Source organism: Neomonachus schauinslandi, chromosome 3, assembly GCF_002201575.2.
Source record: "Neomonachus schauinslandi chromosome 3, ASM220157v2, whole genome shotgun sequence".
Classification (NCBI taxonomy): domain Eukaryota; kingdom Metazoa; phylum Chordata; class Mammalia; order Carnivora; family Phocidae; genus Neomonachus; species Neomonachus schauinslandi.
Genome location: NC_058405.1, coordinates 158,792,469 through 158,819,430, shown reverse-complemented (window position 1 = coordinate 158,819,430; position 26,962 = coordinate 158,792,469). Strand labels below are relative to the sequence as shown.

At 42.8% G+C, this 26,962-nt stretch overlaps 1 protein-coding gene across 1 annotated transcript in view; it reads right to left on the bottom strand.

Annotated features, from left to right (window-relative positions):
- The window catches only part of LOC110592050 (aldehyde oxidase 2-like), a 67,920-nt gene extending 41,872 nt beyond the window's left edge, over positions 1 to 26,048 (bottom strand). The window contains 12 exon segments of the mRNA XM_021703015.2: positions 1,150 to 1,301; positions 5,436 to 5,528; positions 10,037 to 10,181; positions 11,980 to 12,060; positions 14,450 to 14,539; positions 17,588 to 17,649; positions 19,087 to 19,213; positions 20,587 to 20,672; positions 20,675 to 20,694; positions 22,180 to 22,276; positions 24,009 to 24,062; positions 25,991 to 26,048. Coding sequence (XP_021558690.2) covers positions 1,150 to 1,301; positions 5,436 to 5,528; positions 10,037 to 10,181; positions 11,980 to 12,060; positions 14,450 to 14,539; positions 17,588 to 17,649; positions 19,087 to 19,213; positions 20,587 to 20,672; positions 20,675 to 20,694; positions 22,180 to 22,276; positions 24,009 to 24,062; positions 25,991 to 26,048 — 1,065 coding nt within the window.
- Between the last annotated feature and the right edge of the window lie 914 nt (positions 26,049 to 26,962).

The following is a 26,962-nucleotide window of genomic DNA, read 5'->3' as shown; positions in this document are numbered from 1 at the left end:
TGCAACATGGCCAGCACCCACGTGGGTGTGTTGGGGCTCTGGGCTCCTACACCACTGAGGGAGAGCCGCCCTTTTCCTCTTCTGGGGTCTGGTTGAACCTATAGCATCTCAGAACTTGGGAGGGAAATGACTGGCCATTCTACTTCATACTCTCCTCTCCACATAGTGATGGCGCCTCCAGTGACCACCTTGGGTTGCTGTGGTCTGGGCTGGAACATGGGTGAGGACAGGGAACCCCCATTCCTCTAGGAACAGCTTGATGTTCCAGTTCTTGTTTCCACTGAGCTGAATTTGCCTCCCTGGATTTTCCCCTATCAGTCACACTTCTACCCTTTGTGATTATATGAAGTCAATCACATCTGCCCTTGTGAATCTATACATATTTGAAGGCAGCGCTCATGATCCCTCTGACCCCCACCATTCCTCTTTCTGATGTGGTTTCCAACCCCGCACTCTCCTGCCACCATCTCCTCACCAGGCTGCAAGGTGTTAGAGTTCTTGACAGGAGGAATCACTGGAAGAGCATTTTCAAAAGAAATACGTCCTCCCTTAATTCCCCATATCCCAAGGATTTCTAACATACCATTTGGCGGTATGTAGCGAGGGAGCATGCCTATTTTGAAAACCCATGTCTCTTCTGTTTCTTCTTCTTCAGAAACAGCCAGACTTTAAAGTGTGACTCTCCGATCTGAGCATTATTCTCCGGCTGCAGTCTGAGCAGTATGGAGTAGAGAAGGCTACCCTCCTTATTTTAGGTACTACACTTCTGTTAATGCAGCCTAAAACTAAATTACGTTCTTTGATAGTCTTTTTTTAAAATTTTTTATTGCTATGTTAATCCCCATACATTACATCATTAGTTTCAGATGTAGTGTTCCATGATTATACGTTCTTTGATCGTCTTATCATGAAATTAGCAAAACTATGACCTACATTGCTACTTGGCTATTATGTTGAACTTGACTTAGAGTCCTCTTTTAAATATATTTTTAATAATGTTTGTTAAATATTAAGTATTTATTTATTGTGCCTGTTGTTTCAATCTGCTGAGAACTTTTTGCATACTGATTCTGCCAATGCTTATTTCAACACTGTAGTGAAATTAAGAAATAGGTCCAGTGTGTCTGATGATTGGCCCCTAGAACGTACTGCCATATTCCGGATCTGCTGGCATGCCAGACTCTTCAGGTGCTTCAGGAGGGCTCGGTATGTCTGAGTTTTCTCCTCTGGAAGCTCGGAAACTCGCTCAGCCAAAATGTCTTTTACTTGGGCCAGACTGCAGCCAGCACCTATTGTCAGTCCTAGGAAGCAAATTGTTTTTATAGGTGACATGGGAGGAGCAACTGAATTATAATCATGGTGCCGGGGCCGTCGTGTTCAGCTGGTGCATTGGCTCCCGACACTGGCTGCACAGAGAATCACTGGGAACTCAAAACAGCACAGATACCTTACTCCCAAATCACTTCAGTTGGAATTTCCAGACCCGGGGCTTTTTCAAAGGCTCCCCAGGTAGTTCTGTGCAGCCAGGAGCAATCCCTGGGCTGGTCTATACTCTTCTTTAGACAAATGCAAGGAAGTAGAGGCTAGAAAGAAGGAATGAGAGTGACAACTAGCAGGTGGCAGACCTTACTAGAACTCTCCTGACTGGCCACGGTGAAACTATGCAAAGCTGTTTGTGCCTAAGGGGAATAAATCTGATGGCATTAAAATAATGCCCAAGGATTTTCAATCACTTAGATCATTGTCTATAATCAATAATGCTTTGAACTGCCGATTGGCACCTCTACAGGTAGGGTTGATACTCAAATCCCTGACAACCAGTCCCACGAGGGCGCCAGCCCATCAGAATGAACACAGCTCCTGAGGAGCTTCCCCAGATATTATGTTGGGTATTACTGGGTGTGAGGACATCGGGGGTCCCCAGGGAGTGTCCAGGGAAGTGGGAGTGATCGGAGAGCATCCAGGAGGATTGGGGCAATGCTATTTGCTACCTGACAAGGAAGTAATTAAAAATGAACAGGTGTTGCAGGCATACTTGTGCATATTGGCAGGCTATTAGCACCAGCTTTGGGGTTTCCCTACAAAAGAGATGAAAAGCGTTCAGATCAATCTTTGAAAGTGAAGAAGTCACCCAAACTGTCAAGGGATCACTTAGTTGGCCTTTTAAAATTAATCCTTGACTTCTTTGCATTTGTAGAATGAATTGCCCACACATAGAGTCTGATTTGACATCACTTCCAGGGCTGGGTTCTAACTTTAGTTAGTCTGTTTTCATCAGGTTGCAGGCTAGGCTTTGATTTTTCTCTTGTGGATTAATCTTTGAGAATATTTTACCCTCCCGCATAGCTTTATCTTTTCTCAATATTAAGAATATACTTGGCACAATGCTTCTCCCACCCCTGCCAACATACCCATATAACACATAACATACCTGCAGCTTCAATAATCACAGCTAACCGAATTGATAAGGGAAACCACTGTCTGTTCCTTATTATCCTTATATGAAGCAAATCTTGCCTAAAGATAACTCAACTTCTCCTCCCCCTGGAATGTCTCAACCTAGAGTCCTCACCCTGTTGCTGCCCAGTGTTTCATAAAAGGCCCCTGTAACATAGGAGCCCATCCCAGACCCATCAGCGATGGTTCATTGCTTCCTATCACCACAGGGTCCATCGGAGCTTGGTCTTTAACTTCTGCAAAAATCCTGGCCATACTTTTGCTCTCAGGAGCACTGGGAAGTCCAAGCTTGTTTCCTGTCATGCAATCCCTCCTACCTTATAGACCCAGAGCCTTATTAGTAGGGAAGAATTCAGAAACAAAAAGATGTTGTTGTTGTTGTTGTTATTTTAAGGTCAGAAGCATCGTACAGACCAGCCTGTCTCTTATTTGACACAGGTAAAATAGGGCATTTCAGCCCCAGGGGAGAGTAAAATGCTGGCTGTCTGCTCTGCTCTATTTCCATTGCTCACATTACCCCCTGACTTTGTGTTAGGCTTGACATGGCTGTACTGAGAAAATTCTACTTACTGTATTCCTATTCACATTTTATTCCATCTTTGGTCGCAAAACCTAGCCTGTATAATTGGAAAGAGTTTCGACTTTTTTTATTCTCAGAATGTGGGTTTTGTTTTAACTTCATGTTTTTCAGAGTGCATGGGTCTATGGGATAAAGAGGTGGGGACTGGGGCACCTGGGTGGCTCAGTTGGTTGAGTGACTGCCTTCGGCTCAGGTCATGATCCTGGAGTCCCCGGATTGAGTCCCGCATTGGACTTCCTGCTCAGCAGGGAGTCTGCTTCTGCTTCTGACCCTCTCTCCTCTCGTGTTCTCTCTCTCATTCTCAGATAAATAAATAAAATCTTAAAAAAAAAAAAAAGAGGTGGGGACTTTCTGGAGCACTTACTATACTAAAGATTTTGAGGGGAAAAAATGTACACTGAGTCAAACATGTACGTGATTTGGATCAGCATTCAAAATTTAAACAAATATAAACCTTCACAGAAATTTATTTCCCGTGGGAGGGGTCCTGGGAGGGGGGAACACACACATTTGGCTCCGATGTACCCCTCCCCCACCAATGTTGGCATTCTTCTGGGCCTTAGGAAAAATTTGGGAATCTTGGGAAAAGTTCCTGGAGGAACATTCTGCCACTAGAGGGTACTCACACTTTAATTTTAAGAGGGCCTGAGGAAGGCCTACAGCTTCCTCAGATTTCAGAATCTGGCTCTACTTTGCAGATCCAAACTGAGCAGTCCATTCCAACCACCAGCTGGGCAGGCCACAGGGTGAGCCTGGGGGATGGGGAAAGGCTCATCAAGTAAGGAAAAGAGTTCTCAAGTGGAAACGGGAGATGTGTGGCTTGGTGGCCTGGCCACTAGCCAGTTTGCGGACCTTCGGCAAGTCTACTCTCCTTTTGCATCTTGGCTTCCTCATGAGGAATTCCTAAAAATGAGGGATTTGGGTAACCCTGAGGAATCTGATTTGTGCTCGGAAGGGTCCTCTCAGGCACAGACATAAGGGGGCTCAGTGATAGGGGGATGGTGAAAAGTCTCCCCTCTCCTTTGAACAGAGCAGCTTATTTTCATTTATTTATTCTGTTTAAGGGGGTTTTTTTGAAGGCAGGGTTGGGGTGCTAGAGAAGTCTGAAAACTGGGCTAAATAATACCTGGGTTGAAGATTAGGGAAAGTTTTTCCTGCCTTAACCTCCTGCTCATATTGGTTACCTTTGCTCCCAATCCACCCATTCTACCACTCCCTCTTCTCTCCCTTCTGTTCTCACCAAGATTTTGAGTGAATCTAAGCACATTCCCCTTGTTTTCTGAGTGACACTCAGGTGTGCTACCTGAGTCATCCCGAGGCTGGAGCTGCAAAGCCCCAGTGCTGGGTGAAACCAGGAAGGGTCCCTTCCCTCGCAAATGAGTAGGGTGATGCTGGGGAAAGGTATGCTTGCTGGTCTGCCGCACAGTCTGACTTCAGCTGATGCTGGTTAGGAGCCAGGAAGGTGGGACTCCTGGATGGCAGTGATACAGCCAAGGCAGGTCCCCTCCCCTGCCTACCACTGATGCCCACAAGCACACAATGGCCTACAAGTCAGTCTTGACTCAGCTTTCAGTTCAGTCCACCTCCTTGTTGCCTAAGTTAAGAAAGTCATCATTACCACTGTATCATAAATTCAAGTTCCTGACCCACTCATTCATTCATTTTTTCCCATTAACTCATTCGTCAGTCATTGAACTGAGCACTTATATGCATGTATAGTACTTATATGCATGTGCTTACATGTTAGGAGCTCTGGGGGATGAGGAAAAGGGTAAAATAAGATTCCTTTTATCAAAGGGTTTGCTGTGCATCTTGAAGGCAAAGTCTTGCAGGTTTTCTTCCTACTTTGTGAGTACCACCTTGCCTGATGTAGTAGTATTTACATGTAGTGGGCCACAATGTCCCTTAAGGACATTGTAAGTGACTGGGGTGCTTGCCTGGGCAGGTCTTTGTCTCATTTTACCTCTTGCCATTGTCCACATGAAATAAGTAGCATTTGAGCGCCAGACAATATTTCTCCTACTTTCTCCTTGCAAACATCCTCTCTCCTAGAAATTGACTATTCAACTGATGGATAGCACTAGTTCTCTTGCTGTCTTCCCATCAAAATTACACTGCAAATTTACTGTCTTTGGGTCACCATGGCATTTTATAGGCAAGAATCCTGCAAGTGACTACAAGGTCTTAAATGATGTCATCTGAATACCTCATATTCTGTGCAAAGCTTTTGATAGTAAGGTTTTATGGTAGGGATATTATATCACATCAGAAAAATGATGAAGAGTTAGAAATAGGCCAGACAAGACAATGTGTAAGTAGGTTCCAAGCTCCTTGGTAAGTGTAAGTTTTGTGCAGGGATTTGTTCACTAATGTTTTACTAAGAATACCAGGAACTCACCATCCCTTGTTTTGGATACCATACTGAGCTCAGAAATCCTAGCAGGAGAGAGGAGAATTGGGTGAAAGTGTCCTTGATATTTCATTGCAGGTCCTGAAAAGTAAATATATGTATTTTAGAGAGATTTAGGAAAGAGAAAATGCCCTTTCTTGGCATTTAAAGTTTCTCATAAAAATACTCAGATACTAATTTTTAAAAAATTGATAATAAATGTATATAGATGTAAAAGCAGTAGCTATATGTCCTGCAAAGTAAATTTATAAGGATGCTCTCCCAGTACATGTATTTACTTATTTATACGTTTACTATATGTATATAAAAATAGAAAATAGAATGGATGGGAGGTTCTTAGAAAGCTCTTACACATTGGAACCAGGAGACATATATAAGAATATTCATAATAAGAAACATATAACCTACCAAAACTGGAGCAGGAAGAAATAGAAAATTTGAACAGACCAATTACTAGCAATTTGAAGCAATAATCAAAAAACTCCCAACAGTCTAAAGTCCAGGACCAGAGAGCTTCAATAATTCAATAATTCAAACATTGAATTATTTATTTATTTTTTAAATATTTTATTTATTTATTTGACAGAGAGCAGGAGGGCACAAGCAGGGGGAGCGGCAGGGGGAGCGGCAGAGGGAGAGGGAGAAGCAGGCCCCTGGCTGAGCAGGGAGCCTGACGCAGGGCTCCATCCCAGGACCCTGGGATCATGACCTGAGCTGAAGGCAGATGCTTAACCAAATGAGCCACCCAGATGCCTCTCCACCAAACATTTAAAGAAGAGTTAATACCTATTCTTCTCAAACTATTCAAAAAAATATAAAAAAGAACTTCCAAATTCCTTCTGTGAGGCCAGTATCACTCTGATACCAAAACCAGATAAAGACATGACTAAAAAAGAGAACTACAGGCCAATATCTCTGATGAACATGGATGCAAAAATCCTCAACAAAATACTAGCAAACCGAATCCAACAATACATTAAAAAAATCATTCACCGTCATCAAGTGGGATTTATTCCTGGGATGCAAGGGTAGCTCAATATTCACAAATCAGTCTACATGATGCATCACATCAATAAGAGAAAGGATAAAAACCATATGATATTTCAATAGATGCAGAAAAGGCATTTACAAAGTACAACATCCATTCATCATAAAAACCCTTGACAAAGTAGGCTTAGAGGGAACATACCTCAACATAATAAAAGCCTTGTATGAAAACCCCACAGCTAACAATACTGAATGGAGAAAAATTGAGAGCTTTCCCCCTAAAGTCAGGAATGAGACAAGGATGTCCACTCTCACCACTTTTACTCAACATAGTACTGGAAGTCCTAAACACAGCAATTAGACAACAAAAAGAAATAAGAGGCACCCAAATTGGTGAGGAAGGAGTCAAACTTCCCCTATCTGCAGATGATATGATACTACATATAGAAAACCCTACAGACTCCACCAAAAATGACAACAACATAGAACTGATAAATGAATTCAGTAAAATTGCAGGATATAAAATCAATGTATAGAAATCCATTGCATTCCTATACACTAATAATGAAGCAGCAGAAAATGAAATTAAGAAAGCAATCCCATTTACAATTGCACCAAAAATCACAAAATATTTAGGAATATACTTAAACAAAGAGATGAAAGACCTGTACTCTGAAAACTATACAACACTTGTGAAACAAATTCAAGATGACACAAAGAAATGGAAAGACATCCCACGCTCATGAGTTGGAAGAATATTGTTAAAATGTCTATACTACCCAAAGCAATCTACAGATTTAATGCAATCCCTATCAAAATACCAACAGCAGTTTTCACAGAATTAGAGCAAACAATCCTAAAGTTTGTATGGAACCATGAGAGACCCTGAATAGCCAAAGCAATCTTTTATTTATTTATTTTATTTTATTATTTTTAAAAGATTTTATTTATTTATTTGAGACAGAGAGAATGAGAGACAGAGAGCATGAGAGGGAGGAGGGTCAGAGGGAGAAGCAGACTCCCTGCCGAGCAGGGAGCCCGATGCGGGACTCGATCCCGGGACTCCAGGATCATGACCTGAGCCGAAGGCAGTCGCTTAACCAACTGAGCCACCCAGGCGCCCTAGCCAAAGCAATCTTGAACAAGACAAAAAAAAATGCAGGTATCACAATTCTAGACTTCAAATTATATTACAAAGCTGTAGTAATCAAAATAGTATGGTATTGGCATAAAAATAGACACATAGATCAATGGAACAGAATGGAAAACCCAGAAATAAACCCACAATTATTTGGTCAATTAACCTTTGACAAAGGAGGCAAAAATATACAATGGGAGAAAGATGGTTTCTTCAACAAATGGTGTTGGGAAAACTGGACAGCAACATGCAACATGCAAAAGAATGAAACTGGACCACTTTCTTACACCATACACAAAAATGAACTCAAAATGGATTAAAAACCTAATTGTGAGATTTGAAACCATAGAAATCCTAGTAGAGAACACAGGCAGTAATTTCTCTGACATCATCTGTAGTAATATTTTTCTAGATATGTCTCCCAAGACAAGGGAAATAAAAGCAAAAATAAATTATTGGGACTACATCAAAATAAAAAGTTTCTGCACAGCAAAGGAAACAAGCAACAAAAAGGCAACCTACTCAATGGGAGAAGATATTTGTAAATGACATATTCAATACAGGGTTAGTATCCAAAATGTGTAAAGAACTACAACTCAACAGCCAAAAACCAAATAATCCAGTTAAAAATGGGCAGAAGACATGAACAGACATTTCTCCAAACAAGACATACAGATGGCTGACAGACACATGAAAAGATGCTCAACATCACTCATCATCAGGGAAATGCAAATAAAAACTACAGTGTGATATCACTTTATACCTGTCAGAATGGTTAAAATAAACACAAGAAACAACAGGTGTTGGTGAGGATGTGGAGAAAAAGTAACCTTTGTGCACTGTTGGTGGGAATGCAAACTGGTGCAGCCACTGTGGAAAACAGTATGGTGTTTCTTCAAAAAGTTAAAAATAGAACTGCTCTATGATCCAGTTATTGCCCTACTGGGTATTTACCCCCAAAACACAAAAATACTAATCCAATTATTTTTATTGCACCCTATGTTTATTGCAGCATTAGCTACAATAGCCAAATTATGGAAACAGGCCAAGTGTCCATCAATAGATGAATGGATAAAGAAGATGTGATATATATATACACAATGGAATATTACTCAGCCATAAAAATGAATGAAATCTTGCCATTTGCAATGACGTGGATGGAACTAGAGGGTATTATGCTAAGTGAAATAAGTCAGTCAGAAAAAGACAAGTACTATGTAATTTCACTCATATGTGGAATTTAAGAAATAAAACAAATGAGCAAGGGCAAAAAGAGAGAGAGAGACAACCTAAGAAACAGATTGTTAACAACAGAGAACAAACTTATGGTTACCAGAGGGGAGGTTGGTGGGGATGGGTGAAATAGGTGAGGGGGATTAAAGACTGCATTCACCATGATGAGCACTGAGCAATATACAGAATTGTTGAATCACTATGTTGTACACCTGGAACTAATATAACACTGTGTGTTGACTATACTGGAATTAAAATAAAAAATAATAAAAAAAGAATACTCATATAGCCAAAACTTGGAAAGCACTCCATGTCGTTCAACAGTAGAATGGATGAGCAAATTGTACACAGTCATACAATGGAATCTAGCAGTTATCTGCAACATTATGAGTGTATTTCAGGTCAAGAATGTTGAACAAACAAAGCAAATTGAAGAAGAAGAATACTGTGTCAGTCTATTTATGTGAAGTTCAAAAATATGCTAAAGTAAATGACATATTGCTTAAAGACTCAAATATATGTGGTAAAATTGTAAAAACAAGAAAGTGACTGACCATCACCACATTTGGACTAATGAGTGCTTCTGAGAGGAAGGTAAAGGTGGGGGATGTGGTTAGGAGGGCTCACGGGGCTTTCATAGTTCTTGGTAAAGTTCTCATTCTTAAACTGGGTGTAGGTGATAACTGGGTGTGCCCTGTTAACATACCCATACATATTTTAAAACTTCTCTTATATCTACTCACTATTTAACAAAAACAAAATAAAAAAAGATAAAATAAATTAAATGATAAAAAACACCCTCTAATATTTTTTCTCCACACCTCAGGGGGTCATGCTGCACACTCCCAGGGTATAGGTATCCCCAACTTTGGAGACCACTTTATTATAATATAATATTTGTATTGTGCTTTTATATTATTATCATATACACAATTGACACATATTATTTATATCTAAAATTATAGAAATAATTGGATCATTATATCATATGATATATATCACATATATTCATGACCCAAAATAGCATATTGTGTACTATTATATTATATATCATATGATATAATGATCTAATTATTTCTATGATAATTTTTATAATGCACTACTATATTATAACCTTTTTATTCTAAAGGATGAGGCTTAAAAAGGAGTGTTTGTAGACTGAGAGCGAAGTAGGGGATGGGAGGTCGGGCTCGGCTCTCACAGTGGTGCGAGAAACGCTGTAGTCACTCACCCATTGAGGTGTTGCCTGAGATGAGAGGGGCTTCAGGATGTTTGGCTTTCAGCTCCAGGAGATCCTTGAGGGTGCCAGGGGAGATCCAGGTAACCCTCTCTCCACAAAAGGTCAGGGTTTGTTTTTCTGGCTTCTCTGTCATTCTCTAAGTGCAAAGGACAAGTGTGTCTGCACATGGGCACACCTGCCTTCCAGGTTCCCCAAGGGAGGTATATTCCTCTAGAGAGACTGCAGGAGTCCCGGCGTCCACTTGACTGAAAAGACTCACTACACTCATTGACTAATGCCTGTATTTCCATAATTAGATATTCACTTCTTTAACTTAAGACTTGTTAATATATGTAGCTCTTGGCAGGCAAGTGATGATATAGGTTGGCACCTGTCAATGATACTTCATTATAGATCAACTGAACACAATTCAGTATCATGGTCTTAAAAATCATAATTATACTAATAATCCTAAATTAACATCATCAGCCTGGACTTTTCCTCTGAAATCCAAACTCATAGATCTGAATGAGAACTTGGTGTCTCCTCTGAGATGTTTAATAGACATCTCAGATTTAACATATCCCAAACTGAGCTCCTCATACCCCATCCTTTCTGAAGCCCCCCAAAAGGATCCCCCACCAAAAAAATACCCTGCTCTTCCTGAGGTCTTCCTCTTCTCTGTCAATGGCCACTGCCCTTTCCAGCTGTCCAAAGTCCCAGAGTCAGCCTTGATCTCTCTCTCTCCCACACCCCACACCACATCCAGCAGCAAATCCTGTTGGTTCTCCTTCAAAATATATCCAGAATCCACTCTCTTCTCAGCTACATGCTGGCAGCCTGGTCCAGCACCACCATCTCTCAGGATAGATCTACCACCCTGACGAGGCTCGCTGTTCCTTCCTGGGCCCCTCACCAGGCTATTCCCATCCCAGCAGCCAGAACTATCCCAGATCCCATTACAACATTAATAGGAACCTGCCCCTCCCCTGTCCAACCTCCCTAATCATTTCTCATTTCTCACGGGGTAAAAGTCAGCAGCCTAAGTCCTTGTGGTCTGTTCCCCAGTGGCTTTCCGACCTCATTCACTGTGCTCCAGCCAGGCTGCACCTTGCTCTGCCCCTTGGTCAGGGCAGGTGCTCTCCTACCCTTGACCCCTTTGCACCTGCTGTGTGCACTGCCTGGACTGCTTTTCCCCTACGGTCGAGGCTGCTCCCTCACTTCTGGTGAACTTTTTTCAAATGTTACTTTCTCAGAGAAATCTTCTCTGGCCAGTGTTCCAGCCCCCTTCTCAGTTTTATTTTTTTCCTTCTTACCACTTCTCATTAGCTAACATGCTGTATCTCTTATCTATCATCTTGCTTATTACCTGTCTCTCCTACCAGATGACAACTCCCTGTGGGTAGGTTTTTGTGTTAGTTTTGTTCCTTGCTCTATATTTAGTACCTAGAACAGTGCCTGGCATGTTGGTGGATGATTGATATTTGTTGAATGAGTGAATAAACACATCAGAACCCCTTCAGAAATAGGTATTTTATAGAATGGGACCACTAGATGCCAGAGAGGAGAGAGAGATGCTGATGGAGGGAAGGGTAGGTCATAGGGAGGGCCCTGGAAGTGCTTCTGGGGGTCCATGTACTAGTGTGGCTGGAAGACCAAGTTAGAAGCTGAGCAAAGCTGGATGGCTAGGACAGTCAACAGAGAGATGCTGCAGATGACAACGGTGAGCATAGTGACGAAGTCATTCAACAAAGAGCCTCAGCTGAGGCTTCAGGGAGTGTGTCCAGGGCATCAGCCAGGGAGCGCTTGCTGAGCTGGGTGGGGACAGGCTTCTTGATGTGATCAAATATTTCCACAGTTTGACAACTTCGCAGGAAGGAAAGGGTGGTTTTATAAAACTTAGTTTATAACCAGTGACATTTGAACAAACACATAAAGCACCCAACTTGTCTTACCAAGAGTTCTGGGGGAAATATGAGCTCCTGGGTAGGGTCCAAGGGCTGGAACTCGTCTTCTGCAAATAACTCTGTGCAAATCTTTATAAAGGGCAGAAGATGGTCTTGTCAGCCCAGCTAAACCAGAAACAGCATTGTAATTCTTTACATTAATTAGGCAAAATGAACATAGTCATAATTCTCCTACTCTCCTAATATGAGAGTAATGGGAAATAGTTCAAACCAAATCAAAGTTTTAAATAAGAATCTTGTTGTAAGAGAAATACTGATTTGCCCCTGATATGATACTAAGGAAAAGAGTATTCTCTGAAATAGTTCAAAGAGTCCCCTGTGAAACACCAAGACCTTATATGAGAAACTATCAGAGGTCAGTAAGTCTGGGACTCAACTCCACTGGGCCCCAGCCACTGTCCTCTCACCAGTCAGGTCAGAATTCAAAATGCTAAAGGCTCTGAGAAGTCCTGAAGTTTAAATAAAAATGACTCTAGACATACATGCCTATGCATAAACTACCCCCACTAATTTTAATAACAATAGTTAACATTTATGGAGTGTTACATTCCAAGTGCTTTTACATGTATAATTGTTGTTTAGTCCTCACAACAATTATATAAAGAATGTAAATTATCATCTCCATTTTTACCAATTAGAAAACTAAAGCACAGTGGAAAGTTACCCAAACTCTAATCTTGTCTGAAAGAGATCTGTTTTAGCTTTGGAAACACTTATTCCCAGAAAACATTCCTAAAAAGGTGCAGCAAACTGGGAGAACCATGGGAAGCAGAGCTAGAGGTCTGTGTAGTGGAGAAGAACATGGGTAGACATCAGGGGCAGATCTGGGTTCATTCTTAGCTCTGTCACAACTTGGCACCCTCCCAAAAGAAAGGTACTTAACCTTTCTAAAGATAAATGGAAATAATGTATATTTTGAAGGGTAACTTGTGACAATTAGGTGAAATGGATTGACATTTGTCCAACACTCCCCCTCTTTTTCTGTTTCTCTGGGGTCTTTCCAGGTTCCAGAAGAGAAACTGTTCCTTATAAAGGCTCTCAGTAAGACCCCAGATTGAGGGATTACAGGCCAACGTCTGAATGATCAGTTTTTGCATTAGCTAGAATTAGAAATGTAGGCGGTACCTGGGGGCAATAATGTGGTATGTCTTTAAAACCTAGGAATAAGCTGGTGTGTGAGAATGAAAATGTAAAAAAAAACATAAAGAGTCAGATCTGAGGAATTAAAGTTTCCCCAAACAGGTGTTAGGCCAGGGCTTAATAGCTGGTCCAATAATAGAAGATCTTAACATAGCTTTAAGAGAAGGAACAGTCATGGGGCAGACCCCTGCCATCCAGCTGGTCTACCCTGATGGAAGAGAGGGGTCTTCTGTGGTATTACCCTTAAGATTATCCAATTGCTCTGCATCCATGTTCACCAAGCAATCTCATTATAATGGAGCTTCCTATGTGTGTTTTCCTATAGGGAAAGGACATGCAGCTCAGTTACCATAAGATCCACTTTATAATTGGGTTTCTGTAAATGAATATTAGGGCACATTCCAGTTTAAATATCATGTTCTTTTGAGTTTGGTTAAAGTGAGTCAGATGGTCCCCAGAGCCCAGTCATTGCCCAGATGGACTTCCCGAGGCCACAAAATTGAGGATAATTGAATGTATTGACCCCTCTGAGGCACACCGATCCTCTGTGAAGTGTTCATGGAGGGTGCAGCCTACCTTCTTTGGCAATAACCCTCTATTCCACTGCACATCTTCAGACCAAAATGAGGTGACAGTGGGAGGCCGAGAATGGGAACAAGGTAGGTGTGCAGGATAGAAATAGATACAGCAGGGGGATGATGGGCTCGGTTTTGTCTAAGGGCAGCTCTGTTCTCTCAGATTTCCTTGTCTACGGGGAGCGGACCCTATTTTATCCTTATTCCAACTTCTCTAAGTAATTCCTTTAAGAACTTGGCAGTGGGTCTTTTTTGGAAACTACTATCTCTCAGAGAGCAAAGCCAGAGACCACAATGTTTCCGGCTAAACTTCCCAGCTGTGGTGATCATGCCTTTGCCACGTGACTTGGACAGGCTCCCTTTCTGAGGTTGCAGTGCCCTCTCTCTGCAAAGGAGGGGACGTGGTGATAGAGGACAGCTCTGCCTGAGTGGGACCAGGCACAAAACCCCCTTCCCACCCAAAGATGGGACTCATCAGAGTTGGGGCAGGTCTTTTCCTCTTGTCTGAGTGGGTTTATGTTTTCTCGTTTCATCCTTCCAGAGACTGAAGGGGAAAATCAGAGGCTGGCTTTGAATCACGCCCTTATCAGGTTCCAAATGAAAAGTGCTTTATTCATGCATGTGCTCTGGAGATTTGAAAGTAATGCAGCGTACGACCATCAACACTTAACAAGCAAAGTTTTAACATGGGGCCAGCATTAAGCAATACTCTCAGGGAGAGGACAAAACAAACAGGGACTCACGTCACTTTCCCTGCGGAGTGAGGAAGAATCATTTCCTCCAGGATCCAAGCAGCATTTTCCTGTTCCTTTCTGTTGACAGCCATTTGACTCCTAGGACAGTGAAATGCCTTTAGATGAAAAACTTTTTAATAGGTAAATGGGTGTGTGCCTCGAAAGGCTTGGCAATTTAAATGTGACTCCAGACTTTTTTTAGTGGTTTCTGTTGGAACAGGGATAATCACAAGATCTTTTGCTTTATTTCAAAAATAGAATGATTAGGGCGTCTGGGTGGCTCAGTCGGTTAAGTGCCTGCCTTTGGCTCAGATCATGATCCCAGGGTCCTGAGATTGAGTCCTGCATCAGGCTCCCTGCTTAGAGGGGAGTCTGCTTCTCCCTCTCCCTCTGCGTGCATGTGCTCACTCTCTCTCTCCCTCAAATAAATAAATAAATTAAAAAAAAATAAAATGATAATATAGACTATATGAAATATAAAATATGATGTATAATATATAGAAAAATATAATATATAGTATAATAATAATTATTTATATAATAATAAAGAATATAAAGAAGCATAAAAGAAACTGTAATTACCCTATTCCACTGATAATATTTTTATATATTATATATATGTACTATATTTATAGTACAATATACTTTTTATTTTGCCTTTTTATTCATTTATTTGCCTATTATTTTGTTCATTTATGTGTTTATTTATTCATTTATATTGTGAATCTTTTTCCATATCATTAAAATGTCTTTATTTTTTTTAATTTAAATTCAATTAGTCAACATATAATACATCTAAAATGTCTTTAAAATATAATTTTGCTGATCATATAAAAGTCCATCTTCTGGCTATTCTATAATATATTCATAACATTTGCTATTGTTATATATTTAGGTTTTTTCCCTTCATTGTATAACTATAAATAACATATGAACATTTCTGTTCATTCCATGGACAGCTTTGTGTACGTCTCTGAATTTTTTCATAGGTGAATTCCTAGTGGTAGAATTAATTGATATGATACCTTTTAGGGCAATGATGACTTAATCATTCTCTAGAATATATAAGATCTAGCAACACTGAATGTTATCATTTATATAAGGACCTTTCAGACAAAAGAAAAGAAAAAAATAAAGAAAGATGGAGAAAAAAACCTATTTTGGAACCAGGTGTTCTAGACATTTGGGATCTTCATGGGACTGACTGAGAATGAATGGACAATCGAATTTTACAGCAGGTTTCCATTTACTGGTTCTTTCATTTCCCATTTCCTCCAAATTTACCTCTTGTGTCTTCTTCCTTAAATAATTTATCCTCAGTATCTAGTAAAATACTTTCTTTCGATACCCCAGTTCTCTGCCCAAATGCCTCAGGCTGTCATCTTCCTAACTGTCCAAGAAGCAAAACCATCTGGGCCCAGTGACCAGAGCTTCCTCTCTTACTCAGAGCTCTGAGAGCATCCATGACGGGCCATGAATCAATTATAACAGAAACAGCCCATCTTCTCTTGACCTAGTAGATGTGAGCCTCAGGTATTTCCACTGGGGCCCAGTTTCTTTCACCCATTAAAGTCCCCGGGGCTAGCTGGCTGCAGGTGGGTCTCCGACCACATTTTTGCCTTTATCCCCAGTCTGTGCCTGGAAAGGTGGATAACATCCATATTCCAGAGGGAGAGAGGTTTCCTTTAACTTCCTTTATTCATATTTGACAAGTACTTCACTTACACTGGCAATTTAATGGGTTTACAAGCTTTTCATTTTATTTCTCAGCTTATCAACTTTGGCTCCCCTGTGTGGCAGCAGAAGTCTAGGACATGCACCTACGGGGGGCTGCCTGGCTCTGGGGAGAGGGATACACCTGCTGGTCCACTTCCAGGCCCACCTCTACTATTTGTGGAGCTAGGGCAAGAGTATAAATGGATACCCCGGTCTTGGCCTGCGGCCCTCCTCTTCCCACCCTGGCTCTGTTCTGAACTGAGGGGCCTCAAACACCTGTGTGAACATCCCGGGCTGAATGCCTCAGTTCCGTCCACTCTTTCCAGAAACAGCCAGTTGTTGGCTGCCCTCTAACCTAGGGGGGGCACACACTGGCTGTTATGATCTGCCCTAGGAAGATGGGCTCAGGAAGAGGTTGGTGTTAGGCCTGGGAATGGGGTCAAGACCAAATCTGGAGCATGGTCTAGAAAAGGGTGAAGGGTCCAGCTAAACAAGTCACCTTGGCTCCATGGTCTCCTGAGAATGGCTGGAGGAGGGACCAGCAAGGGGCCTTTCCAAATGTGGAGTCCCCCTTGCTTGGGAATAAGGGCAGTACTGCACACATCCATCCTGCCTCAGCAGCATTGTCAGGAAACTGTAGCAACTAAGTGCCAGCCAGAACTTTGCTACATGCTTTGCAAATGATTTCTCATTTGATCTTCACAGCAGCCCAGTGAAGCACCCCATTTTATCTTATTTTATTTTATTATTTTAAAAGATTTTATTTATTTATTTGTCAGAGAGAGCGAGCACAAGACGGGGGAGCAGCAGGCAGAGGGAGAAGCAGGCTTCCCGCGGAGCAGGAAGCCCTATGCGGGACTCGATCCCAGGACCCCGGGATCATGACCTGAGCAGAAGGCAGATGCTTCACTGACTGAGCCACCCAGGCGTCCATCACCCCACTTTATGACGGAAACTCCCTGTGCTCTTGTACTTGGGTTGAATTTTGGATTCCACTCTGCATATTTGGTTTCTTTACCTGCTTAAACTTTTCCAGCCAGTCTGAATTCTTGGAACTCACCTTGCCTCCCCAAAGCAAATTCCACACCTTTGCTTGTCTCCTTGGGTTTGCTGGAACCCTCCTACCTGTGCTGTCCTGGTGCCTCGTGTAACTAGTGATGGAAGATATCTGGATGCCTGGTTAGATCCCTGCCTGCCCTCTGTGGTGGGGTGTGGAACACCAGAGGTGCTGTAACTTTCACCCTATCCTCAACAAATAGCTAAAATTCTCATGAGTCAGTTGAAACTAACTCACTTGGTCTCCCGTTGAAACTAACTCACTCCCTTATAGTCTGTTTAGATGATCTAAACAGTTCAACCCCTGGATTCCCAGCCTTGACCATCTGTCACTGTCATTCTTGCTCTGTAGGGTGTCCCCAGTCACCTACTCACCACACAGAAGGTCCTTCCACTCGCGAGAATTGGCCGATACCCGGTGCAGCGGCACAGATTACCTTATCAGAGAAGAAGCATGCTTATCAGTAGGCTTTATTTTCACTAGTTTCTTTCCAAAGTTAAAACAGACCTAGGTTTTGTTGTTGTTGTTGTTTTTCAGAGTGTTTAAATATCTGCCAGACCGTCCAATGCTTTTTTCCTCTTCTTAGCACATGAACCTTCCCACCACATCAATCCCAGTTTTATTTTCTGTCCTAAAGAAGATGATCATCCATCTGGTGAGCTCACTTGCATTCATCTATTAGTTTATTCATTCATTCAACATGTGTCTATGTAAGATACAGGGGATCCTAAAACAAGAAAACGTAGGCCAGTTCTCTCTCTTTTTTTTTTTTTTAAGATTTTTTTTTTATTTATTTATTCATGAGAGACAGAGAGAGAGAGAGAGAGGCAGAGGGAGAAGCAGGCTCCCAAGGAGCAGAGAGCCTGATGCGGGACTCGATCCCAGGACCCTGGGATCATGACCTGAGCCGAAGGCAGACGCTTAACCATCTGAGCCACCCAGGCGCCCCGTAGGCCAGTTCTAAGGCACGGTATGATTCTCCGTAATGGGGCAGAGAGAGCAAAGGAAGCAACTGGTAGATTACGAGGGTGTCTGTGCTCACCCTTCAGGTCTCAATCTAAGAATCTGTGTATTTAACAGATGACTTGTTTAGAGACTGTTGACACCTGAGAATGGTGTTTATTGATCCTGCAAAAGGGATATGAGTAGGTACTCCTCTCTAGTAACTTAAACCCATTTTTAAATTTAAAAGCGTCCTTTCAATATGTGAAGGGCTCTGTTGTGGGTTGAACTGTGTCCTCCAAAAAAGATATGTGAGGTTCTGACACCTGGAACCTATGAATGTGACCTTATTTGGAAATAGGACTGCTGCAGATATACTCAAGTTAAATTGAGGTCATACTGGATTAGAGTCCGTCCTAATCCTTATAAGAACTAGTGTCCTTATAAGAAGAGGAAAATTTGGACACAGACACAGGGGGGGAAGCCCATGAGAAGACAGGGGCAGAGACTAGGGTGATGCGTCAAGGAATGCCAGGTTGGTTGTCAAGCACCAGAGGCAAAGAAAAGGCAAGGAGGAGTCCTCTTTTAGAGCTTTCAGAGGGAGCACGGCCCTGCTGACACCTTGGTTTCAGACTTGTAGCCTCCACAGCTGTGAAAGAATAAATTCCTGTTGTTTTAACTGACCTAGTTGGTGACACTGTTATGACAGCCCCAGTGAAGGCAGCCAAGTAAGTCACTGGATAGAGAACTCAGGTGTCAAGATGTGTGTGTGTGGCCTCTCCAGCAAGTGCTCTGCCATTCTTCTCTGCTCCTGGGTGAGCTGTAGCTACTTTAGAAACAACCAGGGGGCCCCTGAGTGGGGCTGAGATGACCTTGTGAATGGGGTGGAGCAGCCTGAAGCGTGTGGTGGTTTTTTCCATGTCAGCCCTACCTCCCAGGGCTTCCACGAGCTGTTCCTCTGAGGGCTGTGGGTGGTTCCTAAGCGGCGTGTACATGGACATCACCATCCCAGGGGTGCAGAACCCACACTGGGTGCCGTGGCTCTTGGCGATCCTCTCCTAGAAGGACACATGCATGATCACAGGCCTTTCTGTTGTCACCACTCCTCACCAGAGTCCCCATCTGGCACCTCCCTTATCATGCTGGAACCCAGTGCCTGAGCAGTGCACCCCTGCCCTGGCTCAGAGATGGCCAGCATCCCCTTTCCTATGCTGCTCTGGAGGAGGTGACCCAGAAGCCATATTCTATCATTATAATCATCTCTCAAGCTCAGATGCCCAGATCCTTCTAACTGGGAGTTAACAGTGTGCAGCTTCTATTCCCAGAGAATTGTCTGGAAATCAGTAATTATAAGGAAAGTACATGTACGTGTCAGAAATGATTTTCTTGAATACCTCCATGTCTTGTCCAGCTTAATTCTGACGATGGGGCCACCTCTTTTTGATTGATTTGGAGACTATTTACTGTTGACCTCACTTTACCTTCTTTAAATTCTTTTGTGTTGGCTCAAAAGGAATTCTACTTTCAAAGAACCAAGATTTTTGTCTGTGTCCTAGATCCTTGCTATTTAAAGTGTAGTCCATGGACCATTGGTGTCGGTTCTACCTGGGAGCTTGCAGGAAGTGCAAAACCTCAGGCCTCTGCTCCAAAACTCCTGACTCAGAATCTGTATTTTTAACAAGCTCCCAGATGATTCTTAGCACATTAAAATTTGGGAAGCCCTGTTCTGGATTTCAGAGTGTTATCCTCTTTGATCTCCCCAGACATTCTAGTAAATTCTGCTGGATCCTTGGCCTTTGCTGACCTTTCCTGGAATTGATTCTCATGTTGTGAAACCCAGAGACCCCCTGGGTTCCTCCTGCTGGAAGCACCTGCGGTCCTGGTGGATCTGGACCTATGATTCTCCAGTTCTCTAGCTCCCTTCTTTGTGACAATGACAGAGGAGTCGATGTGTTTTCTGCCAACGCTTAAAACCAGCCTCTGTGTTCCAGCTTCAAGTTAAGATTTGGAGAAATGATTGTCCATGTGCTCTGGTACAGTCAGCCTCAGTTCTGATTTTACTCTCAAGACCTCCTATGCCACAGGGAATGATGCTGAGTTTTATCTTGTTCGCCTCTGACATTTTATCCTATGAATAATATCCTGTGTACAATATTTACTCCAGCCTATAGTCACATAGGCATCAATCAATGTTTTGATAATCCTGCTTATCATTCAAGTGGAAAAAGTAAGAAAAAAAGATGATCGTCTAATAAAATGTGGATGGATTTCCAGCTTTCTTTAAATCACCTAGGTGTTATTATCTTGATCAATATGCATCCAAAGCTTCTACTTACCTGATTACAACCTAGAAGCTCCAGGCAGCACAGTCAACACAGTGTTGGTTAAAAAGAAAAAGTTAAGAAGTGAGAAAATTACAGTGTGCTCTTACCTGCACTGGGTGAAGTCTGGTGTTGATGCTTCCAACACCTTCCACGGTGGTGACAGCAGCCCTGTACAGAGAGCAGATGGGCACCAGCACGCAGTAATGGAGAAATGTCTTCATATGAGCAATACAGGAAAATCAAGGAGAGTAACACAGTCCTGCCTCTTGGGGAATCTGGGAACCAAGAGGGGCAGCAGAAAACTCCCCAAGCCTATCATTCAGCCTGGGGGATGGGGAACGGGAGGGGTGACAGGGAAGGAGAATTTAGAGTCCTCTCTGCTGACACTGTACTATCTGTAAGAATTGAGGATCCTTAGAGGGAACCTGGGCATTCTGAACTTCAGAAAAACTTTCTAAGCCCATACAGACCCACTTGGGTCTGGACTCAATGGGAATGGACTCATGTCATCAGGAGTATGATTGGACCTCAACTAGTATTCATTAGGATATTGACCCCATAACAGGTAAAAGGTACACTTATGTCTTTTATGTTTACATTTGAGAATTTTTTTGCTTGTTAATTTTAAAATCTCTGGATAAGTTCATTCAACAGTGGAATGACATGTGTTCTGAGGCCATTTCTTGATTTCTTGGGCCAGTGGATTTGGGAGCAGCCCAAGTCCTGGAATCTGGCCCTTAATTAAAGGATGCAATTGTGGCCCAGGTCCCTGCTCTGCAGGGTTGGTTCAGCCCAGCAGTAGAAAAGGCATTATCTTCAGAACCAGAACATGTAGGGGTTCAAGTCCTTGTTCTAGAAACTTGTGTGATCTTGAACAAGTCACTTCATCTCTTTAAGCCTCAGTTTCCTCATCTGTAAAATGAATGGTTTGCCTAAATTGGGGTTTCTTAACATGGGACGCATAGATGTGTTGGGTTTGGCCGGCAAACCCTGAGGTGGTGAATGAAAAGATTACTCCAGACACCTTAGTAGGAGAAAGGAGAAGGCGAGAGGGGACCAGAAGCTCTAGTTGCGAAAGGTCCCAAGCTGGCTTCTGTCTGCCCCCACCTTTATTGTGAATGTTATCAACACAACAAGGGAATAAGAAAAACAGGAAGGACTGTGAAGCCTTAAAAATCAGGGCAATGGCATAGGGAGTATTGTGTGATTAGAACGAGCTGTGCTCATGACGCATGTGCAGACAGGAAGTACATGGAGTACATGACCGCCAAAGATAAATGTTTCTCCGAAGTCAAGCATTTACTCCCTGGATGAGTACATTGAGCTGCTATGAGGATCTGGCTGTTTTTAGCCCAGAAACCTTAAAGGGGCCCAGTTTTCTGGACACTCCTTCTTTGCTTTTCAACTGGTCTCACCCCGGGAGGCATGTGTTTATTAAATCTTCTCTAGACAGGCAGTATGAATTCCCACACAGATGGGCCTTAGGAGGTCTGTAATCTCCCTGAAAGTATGTGCAAAATATAATTAGTTTATGTACTTTCTGAGTAGAGAGCTCATAGCTTTTATCCAATTTTCAGAGGGGTTGAAGATCTAAGGAGGGTTAGAATCACAAGGGCTTGGAGACATTTTGCACTCAGATGGGAATACAAGCCTGGCAAAGAAACAAAGCCCTCCTGGCCTCTGGCTTCTGGGTAGGATACCTGATCTTCGCGGACAGAGGGTCATGCTTCGACACCATCACAGTGCAGGCCCCACACCCTCCTCCTCCACAGGCGTACTTGGTTCCTGTGAGGCGTACTAGAGAGGCTGTTCAAGGAAAAGATGCACGGCACACATGTCACCCCCTTACAGCTGCCTCCCTGGGGTGTCACTAGTGAGGAAGGTCTTCTTTTGGGGGGTGAAGGGTAGGTCTGAGAAGTCATTTGCCTGCCAGGTCTCAGTAAAGGCCACTCTAGATCCTATTAGTTGTGTGATACTGAACAGTTTTCTCACTTGCAAAGAGGGAAAAGTAATACCTACTTTATCTTCACAGGCTTATCATGAACATCTTATAGGACGATGGCTGTAAAAGCCCTTTGAAAAGCCCTATTTCGTTATAGGTATTCTGGGTCCCAATCGTGTAATTGGGAGAGAAGATCTTATTTTTAGCAGTTCAATGTATTCTAGTTTTGTCCATTTGTATTGCATTGGTTTTGTTTTTTAATTATTTTATTTTTTCTTTTTAATTTTTAAAATTTAAATTCAATTAATTAACATATAATATTAATTTCAGAGGTAGAGGTCAATGATTCATCAGTCTTATATGATACCCATCCCTCATTATTACATCACAAGTCCTCCTGAATGTCCATCACCCAGCTACCCCATTCCCTCACCCCCCTCTCCTCCAAGGAAACCTCAGTTTGTTTCCTACGATTAAGAGTCTTATGGTTTGAAAACAAGTGACTGAGCCTTTGGCAAAAATTCCCATCCTTACTTTCAGATCTCACCTAACGTGTCCCTGTGCTCTTGCTTGGTCAGAGTCGAAGCCCAAATCCAGGCTCAGACTCCACCCCCTCTCTTTACTCCTCCTTCTTCCTAATTGTGGTCCACTTCCAGCCAGTTTAGTTTATGAGATTGGATGTAATTCATTCGACTGGTTCAGAAGATTTCAGAATCACTGACTTTTTTTTTTTTTTTAAGCCGTAAGGCTTGTTCATCTAAACTAAGTTCTAACATCAGATGCTTATCAGAGAGGCACGTAAATGAGTGGAGTGGCCTGCGTGTACCTGGAGAGCTTGTGCCCATTCTAGATAGGGCGCTAGGGCAGTCCCTCCCTGCTCAGCAAGACGGCTGCCATGCAGCAACGACTACTTTCTCGTTTCTCATGAGAAGCTGAAAAATCTGGAGTTCTTAAAATATGAGATTTCCTAATTTTCAAACATTGATAACTAACTAAACACCATGTGGACTTTTAAGCAAAACTTGTCCATGGGCTGACTCCAACAATTTATAATTTCTGCCATTTCTTTACTTACCTTTTGGCTTCTCAGAGAGATACATTAGACCTACCACTTAAAATGTTTGTCATTATGAAGATCTCAATTTCAGAATATAAAATGGTCGGGAAAAATCTCTCATAAGAGAACGGATGTAGGGAAAGACTATCTTTTCTGATGACACATGCTCTTCCTGAATCTGGAGAATCTAGTTTCCTGCCAGAACAGGGTACATGCAACATAAACCTTGATTATATAACCACCCTCCTGGGGATTTGGAGAGCCCTTAAAGGAATAATTAGTGCTGAAGTAAAGAGCTTAGCTTCTATTTCATTGCTATTAAATCCAGATATAAGAAGCTCTGGGGAAACTTCATCCTCTCCAAATAGCCCAATTAACTTACTATCCTTAAAACCACTGCCAAAAGCAGAGACAGCAAGGGCCAACGGGGCCGATTGGAGACAGAGAAGTTAGATTAGTTATCATAATCATAGCAGGCTTAAGTTTTAAGGCAAACATAGACACTGCCCAGATTTTGATCAAAAGAATCCAGTTCTTTCGTAGGAAGGTCAGCAGAGTGACTTCTGGGTCCACATTCCTATCACCTGCATTGGAAACAGAAAAGAGATTTATTATGGGGATCGAGAGGGTGACCCACAGTAATGTCTGCCGTGGCCTGCTTGATTTAGGCACTCGGGTATAATACTTTCATTTGCCCATTTATTTTTTTGCTCTGAAGGCAAACAAGTTTCATATATGTGTACAGAGCTGGAGACTTACCAAGTGTGACAACAATGCTTTTATATGTGATTAGATTACCCACCGCTGGGTAAGCCCCCACGGGAGTTACGTTCTTCACGTTTGCTCCATTACCTGTGTGTGTGGAATCTTCCAACTCAGTCTTTTGTACTCTTGGAATATTTGAAACGGGGGAGAGACTTGGATGCTGTGTGTGTGTGTGTGTGTGTGTGTGTGTACAATGCAGGGTCCTGGAGGGAAGGCATCTAGATAGGAAGTTGCTCATCTGGCACTTCTGAGACACCTCCCGTGGGGAGCACACGTGATAGTATGAGCGACCTCCAGAGTTGGTGGCAGAAATGGGAGGTGGGGAGAGTTGCTGTCATCCTGAAGGGGTCCCTGAGTGTGCCAGTCCTCTCATGGCAGAGCGGCTAATGGTGAGACTCGTCCCAGCTCAGGACTCAGGGTATCTCTGGTGGTACACTAGAATCTCTCCCTCCCTCTCCTCGAAAAGTGGAGGATTATCACTCAGAAGCCTGGAGGGATCTTCTCTGGTGCTTCTTTCCCACTTGCTTATTTGGGGATATTTCCTTTGACTTTATCTTAGGGTGTCCTGTAAACACCTCCAGCCATTCTGTGGCATCACAGGAAAGGAAGACACAGTGGTCTACTCATGTTAGGGTCTTCCTTTCTTCCTAGAAGAAAAACATGAATTTGTGTAGACCCTCCCCCTACAAAATAATTTTGGGCTCATGATTCAGAAGGGATTTGGAACAGAAAATAGACAAAGGAGACTCCAAAGCCTAGGCAGGTGGAACAAGTGAGTTAGGACTCAGCTCATGAATGAAGGTTTGGAAAAATGTATGGTGGCTACTGGTGGATGCTGGTTACAGGAGACAGAGTTATAAGGCACATGAGGAAAACTCTATGTTCTATCTCCTCTCTTGGGGTGGGAGGGTGGACAAGGCCAAACCCCAGTTAGGTTTGTGGGATTGGAGTGCAGAGGGGCCTTGGAGGAGGTGGCAAGATCGCAGTGAAGCCACATGCTTTGGGAACTACAGAAAGGTTCCCCTGAGAGATAGAGGCTCATGAGCAGAGCGGGCCTGGCAGAGGGCACTGAGGGTCAACCAGCAGCTGTGCGGCCTGATGGTGGGCACTGACAGGGGGATGCTAGGGGAGAGTGACAATGGCAGAAGCCACTCTTCTTGTCACACAGGTTCCCCCTAGAACTTAGTTGCAACCTGGGAAAGGGGACTGAAAATTGACGGCAATTACATTTCAACTAATTCTGATTAATGAAGTCTTGAGAGAAAAATTAAGTTGATAAATATAAAAATAAACAAAGCTCTATTTCTTGTCCCCCTGAGCTTGAGGATCAAGATATGTTACTAGATATAGTGCTACCAGGATATCAGGCCCAGTGCTAAGTGCTTTATAAGGACCCAGGGGATTCCTACTAGATGAAAGAAGCATCTCGCTTTTAATCTTTTTAGGAAGTAGATTCCAGAGATGAGTACTCTGAGGCTCAGGGAGCTGAAGTAACTTGCATAAAGTTATCCAGTAAATGGCAGAGCTGGATTGGAACCAGACTGCCTGATGCCAAGGCATGTGTGATTAACCCTGATGCTTTACCACCTCCCCATATTCTCAGAAGCTAGACCTTGGCTGAGTGGGCAAGAGGCCAAATTAGTATGGGTTCCTAGTCCCTGGTTTCCTGTCCCTGACTGGACAAGAACTGCCCTTAAGCTAGTAGTTTCCTGCTGTCTCTGCAAGCCACAGTAGTATCACCCAACACTTACCTTTCTCCCATTCACAAAGAAAACCAAGTCGTCCAATTTCGATGGGCAAGGCATTGCACCTGTAAATCAATTTTGCCTTACAACTCTAGGTGCAGATGTTCTTTGGCACCAGTCAGAGAAATGAAAATTTAGCGCCAAGCAACTGTGCAGAAGCAGGCAGCTTAGAGCCCCAGAGAGCAGGGCAAGGGGTGGAGACTTCCCTGTTTTGTGGCCTTTTAAGTCTAGGGCGCCTGTGTGGCCTGGCCTCTTCCTCTGCTTCCCACCAATCTTGGCTTCGCAGCTCCCTCCATGCACAGCCCACTCTTCTTGCTTTCTTGTGAGTTGGAGTGCTTTAGTGTGAAAACCATAAACAACCACCTAAACTTCAACCCACTCTGCACACTGTCTTAGCCCCAGGAATATATTCTGGACAGATTTCATTCTTCTCAAAGAGAGCTAGAAGTGGGCCTTCTGAGACCTCCCACTTTTCCCAACTTTTTTCTTACTCTAGCTGCAGAAATGTCCTCATAGGAAAACATATGGATAAGTGCACTCTGTGCCCTAAAGTGGAGGGGTGGGGTGCCACATCCACCCAGCCCCTCCCTACTTCCTCACACCTAGAGGATTGCTCCACTGGAAAAGAGTGATATAGTCAAAGCAACCACTTTGCAGGTGAATAAAACGAGGCCCAGATATGTGAGATCAGTAGCTCAGGGTCACATAGAAAGTTAAGTGGCAAAGCAGGAAACCAAACCAAGATCTCCTGGCTTAAGACACCTTAAGTGTATCAACAGATTCCTTAATAAAAAGAAAAATATAATTTTTTATTTTTCTGAAACTCTCCAGTTAGATACGAGGAGATAAAATCAAGCAGTTCTTGTTCTTTCAGCTAAAGTAATGCCCAGGACTTGGCCTCACATAAGAGTAAAGCAGGTAGCTGCTCAACTGGACTGGTTTCAAGAGAGGAGGCCAGACTTCTCTGCTCCCTA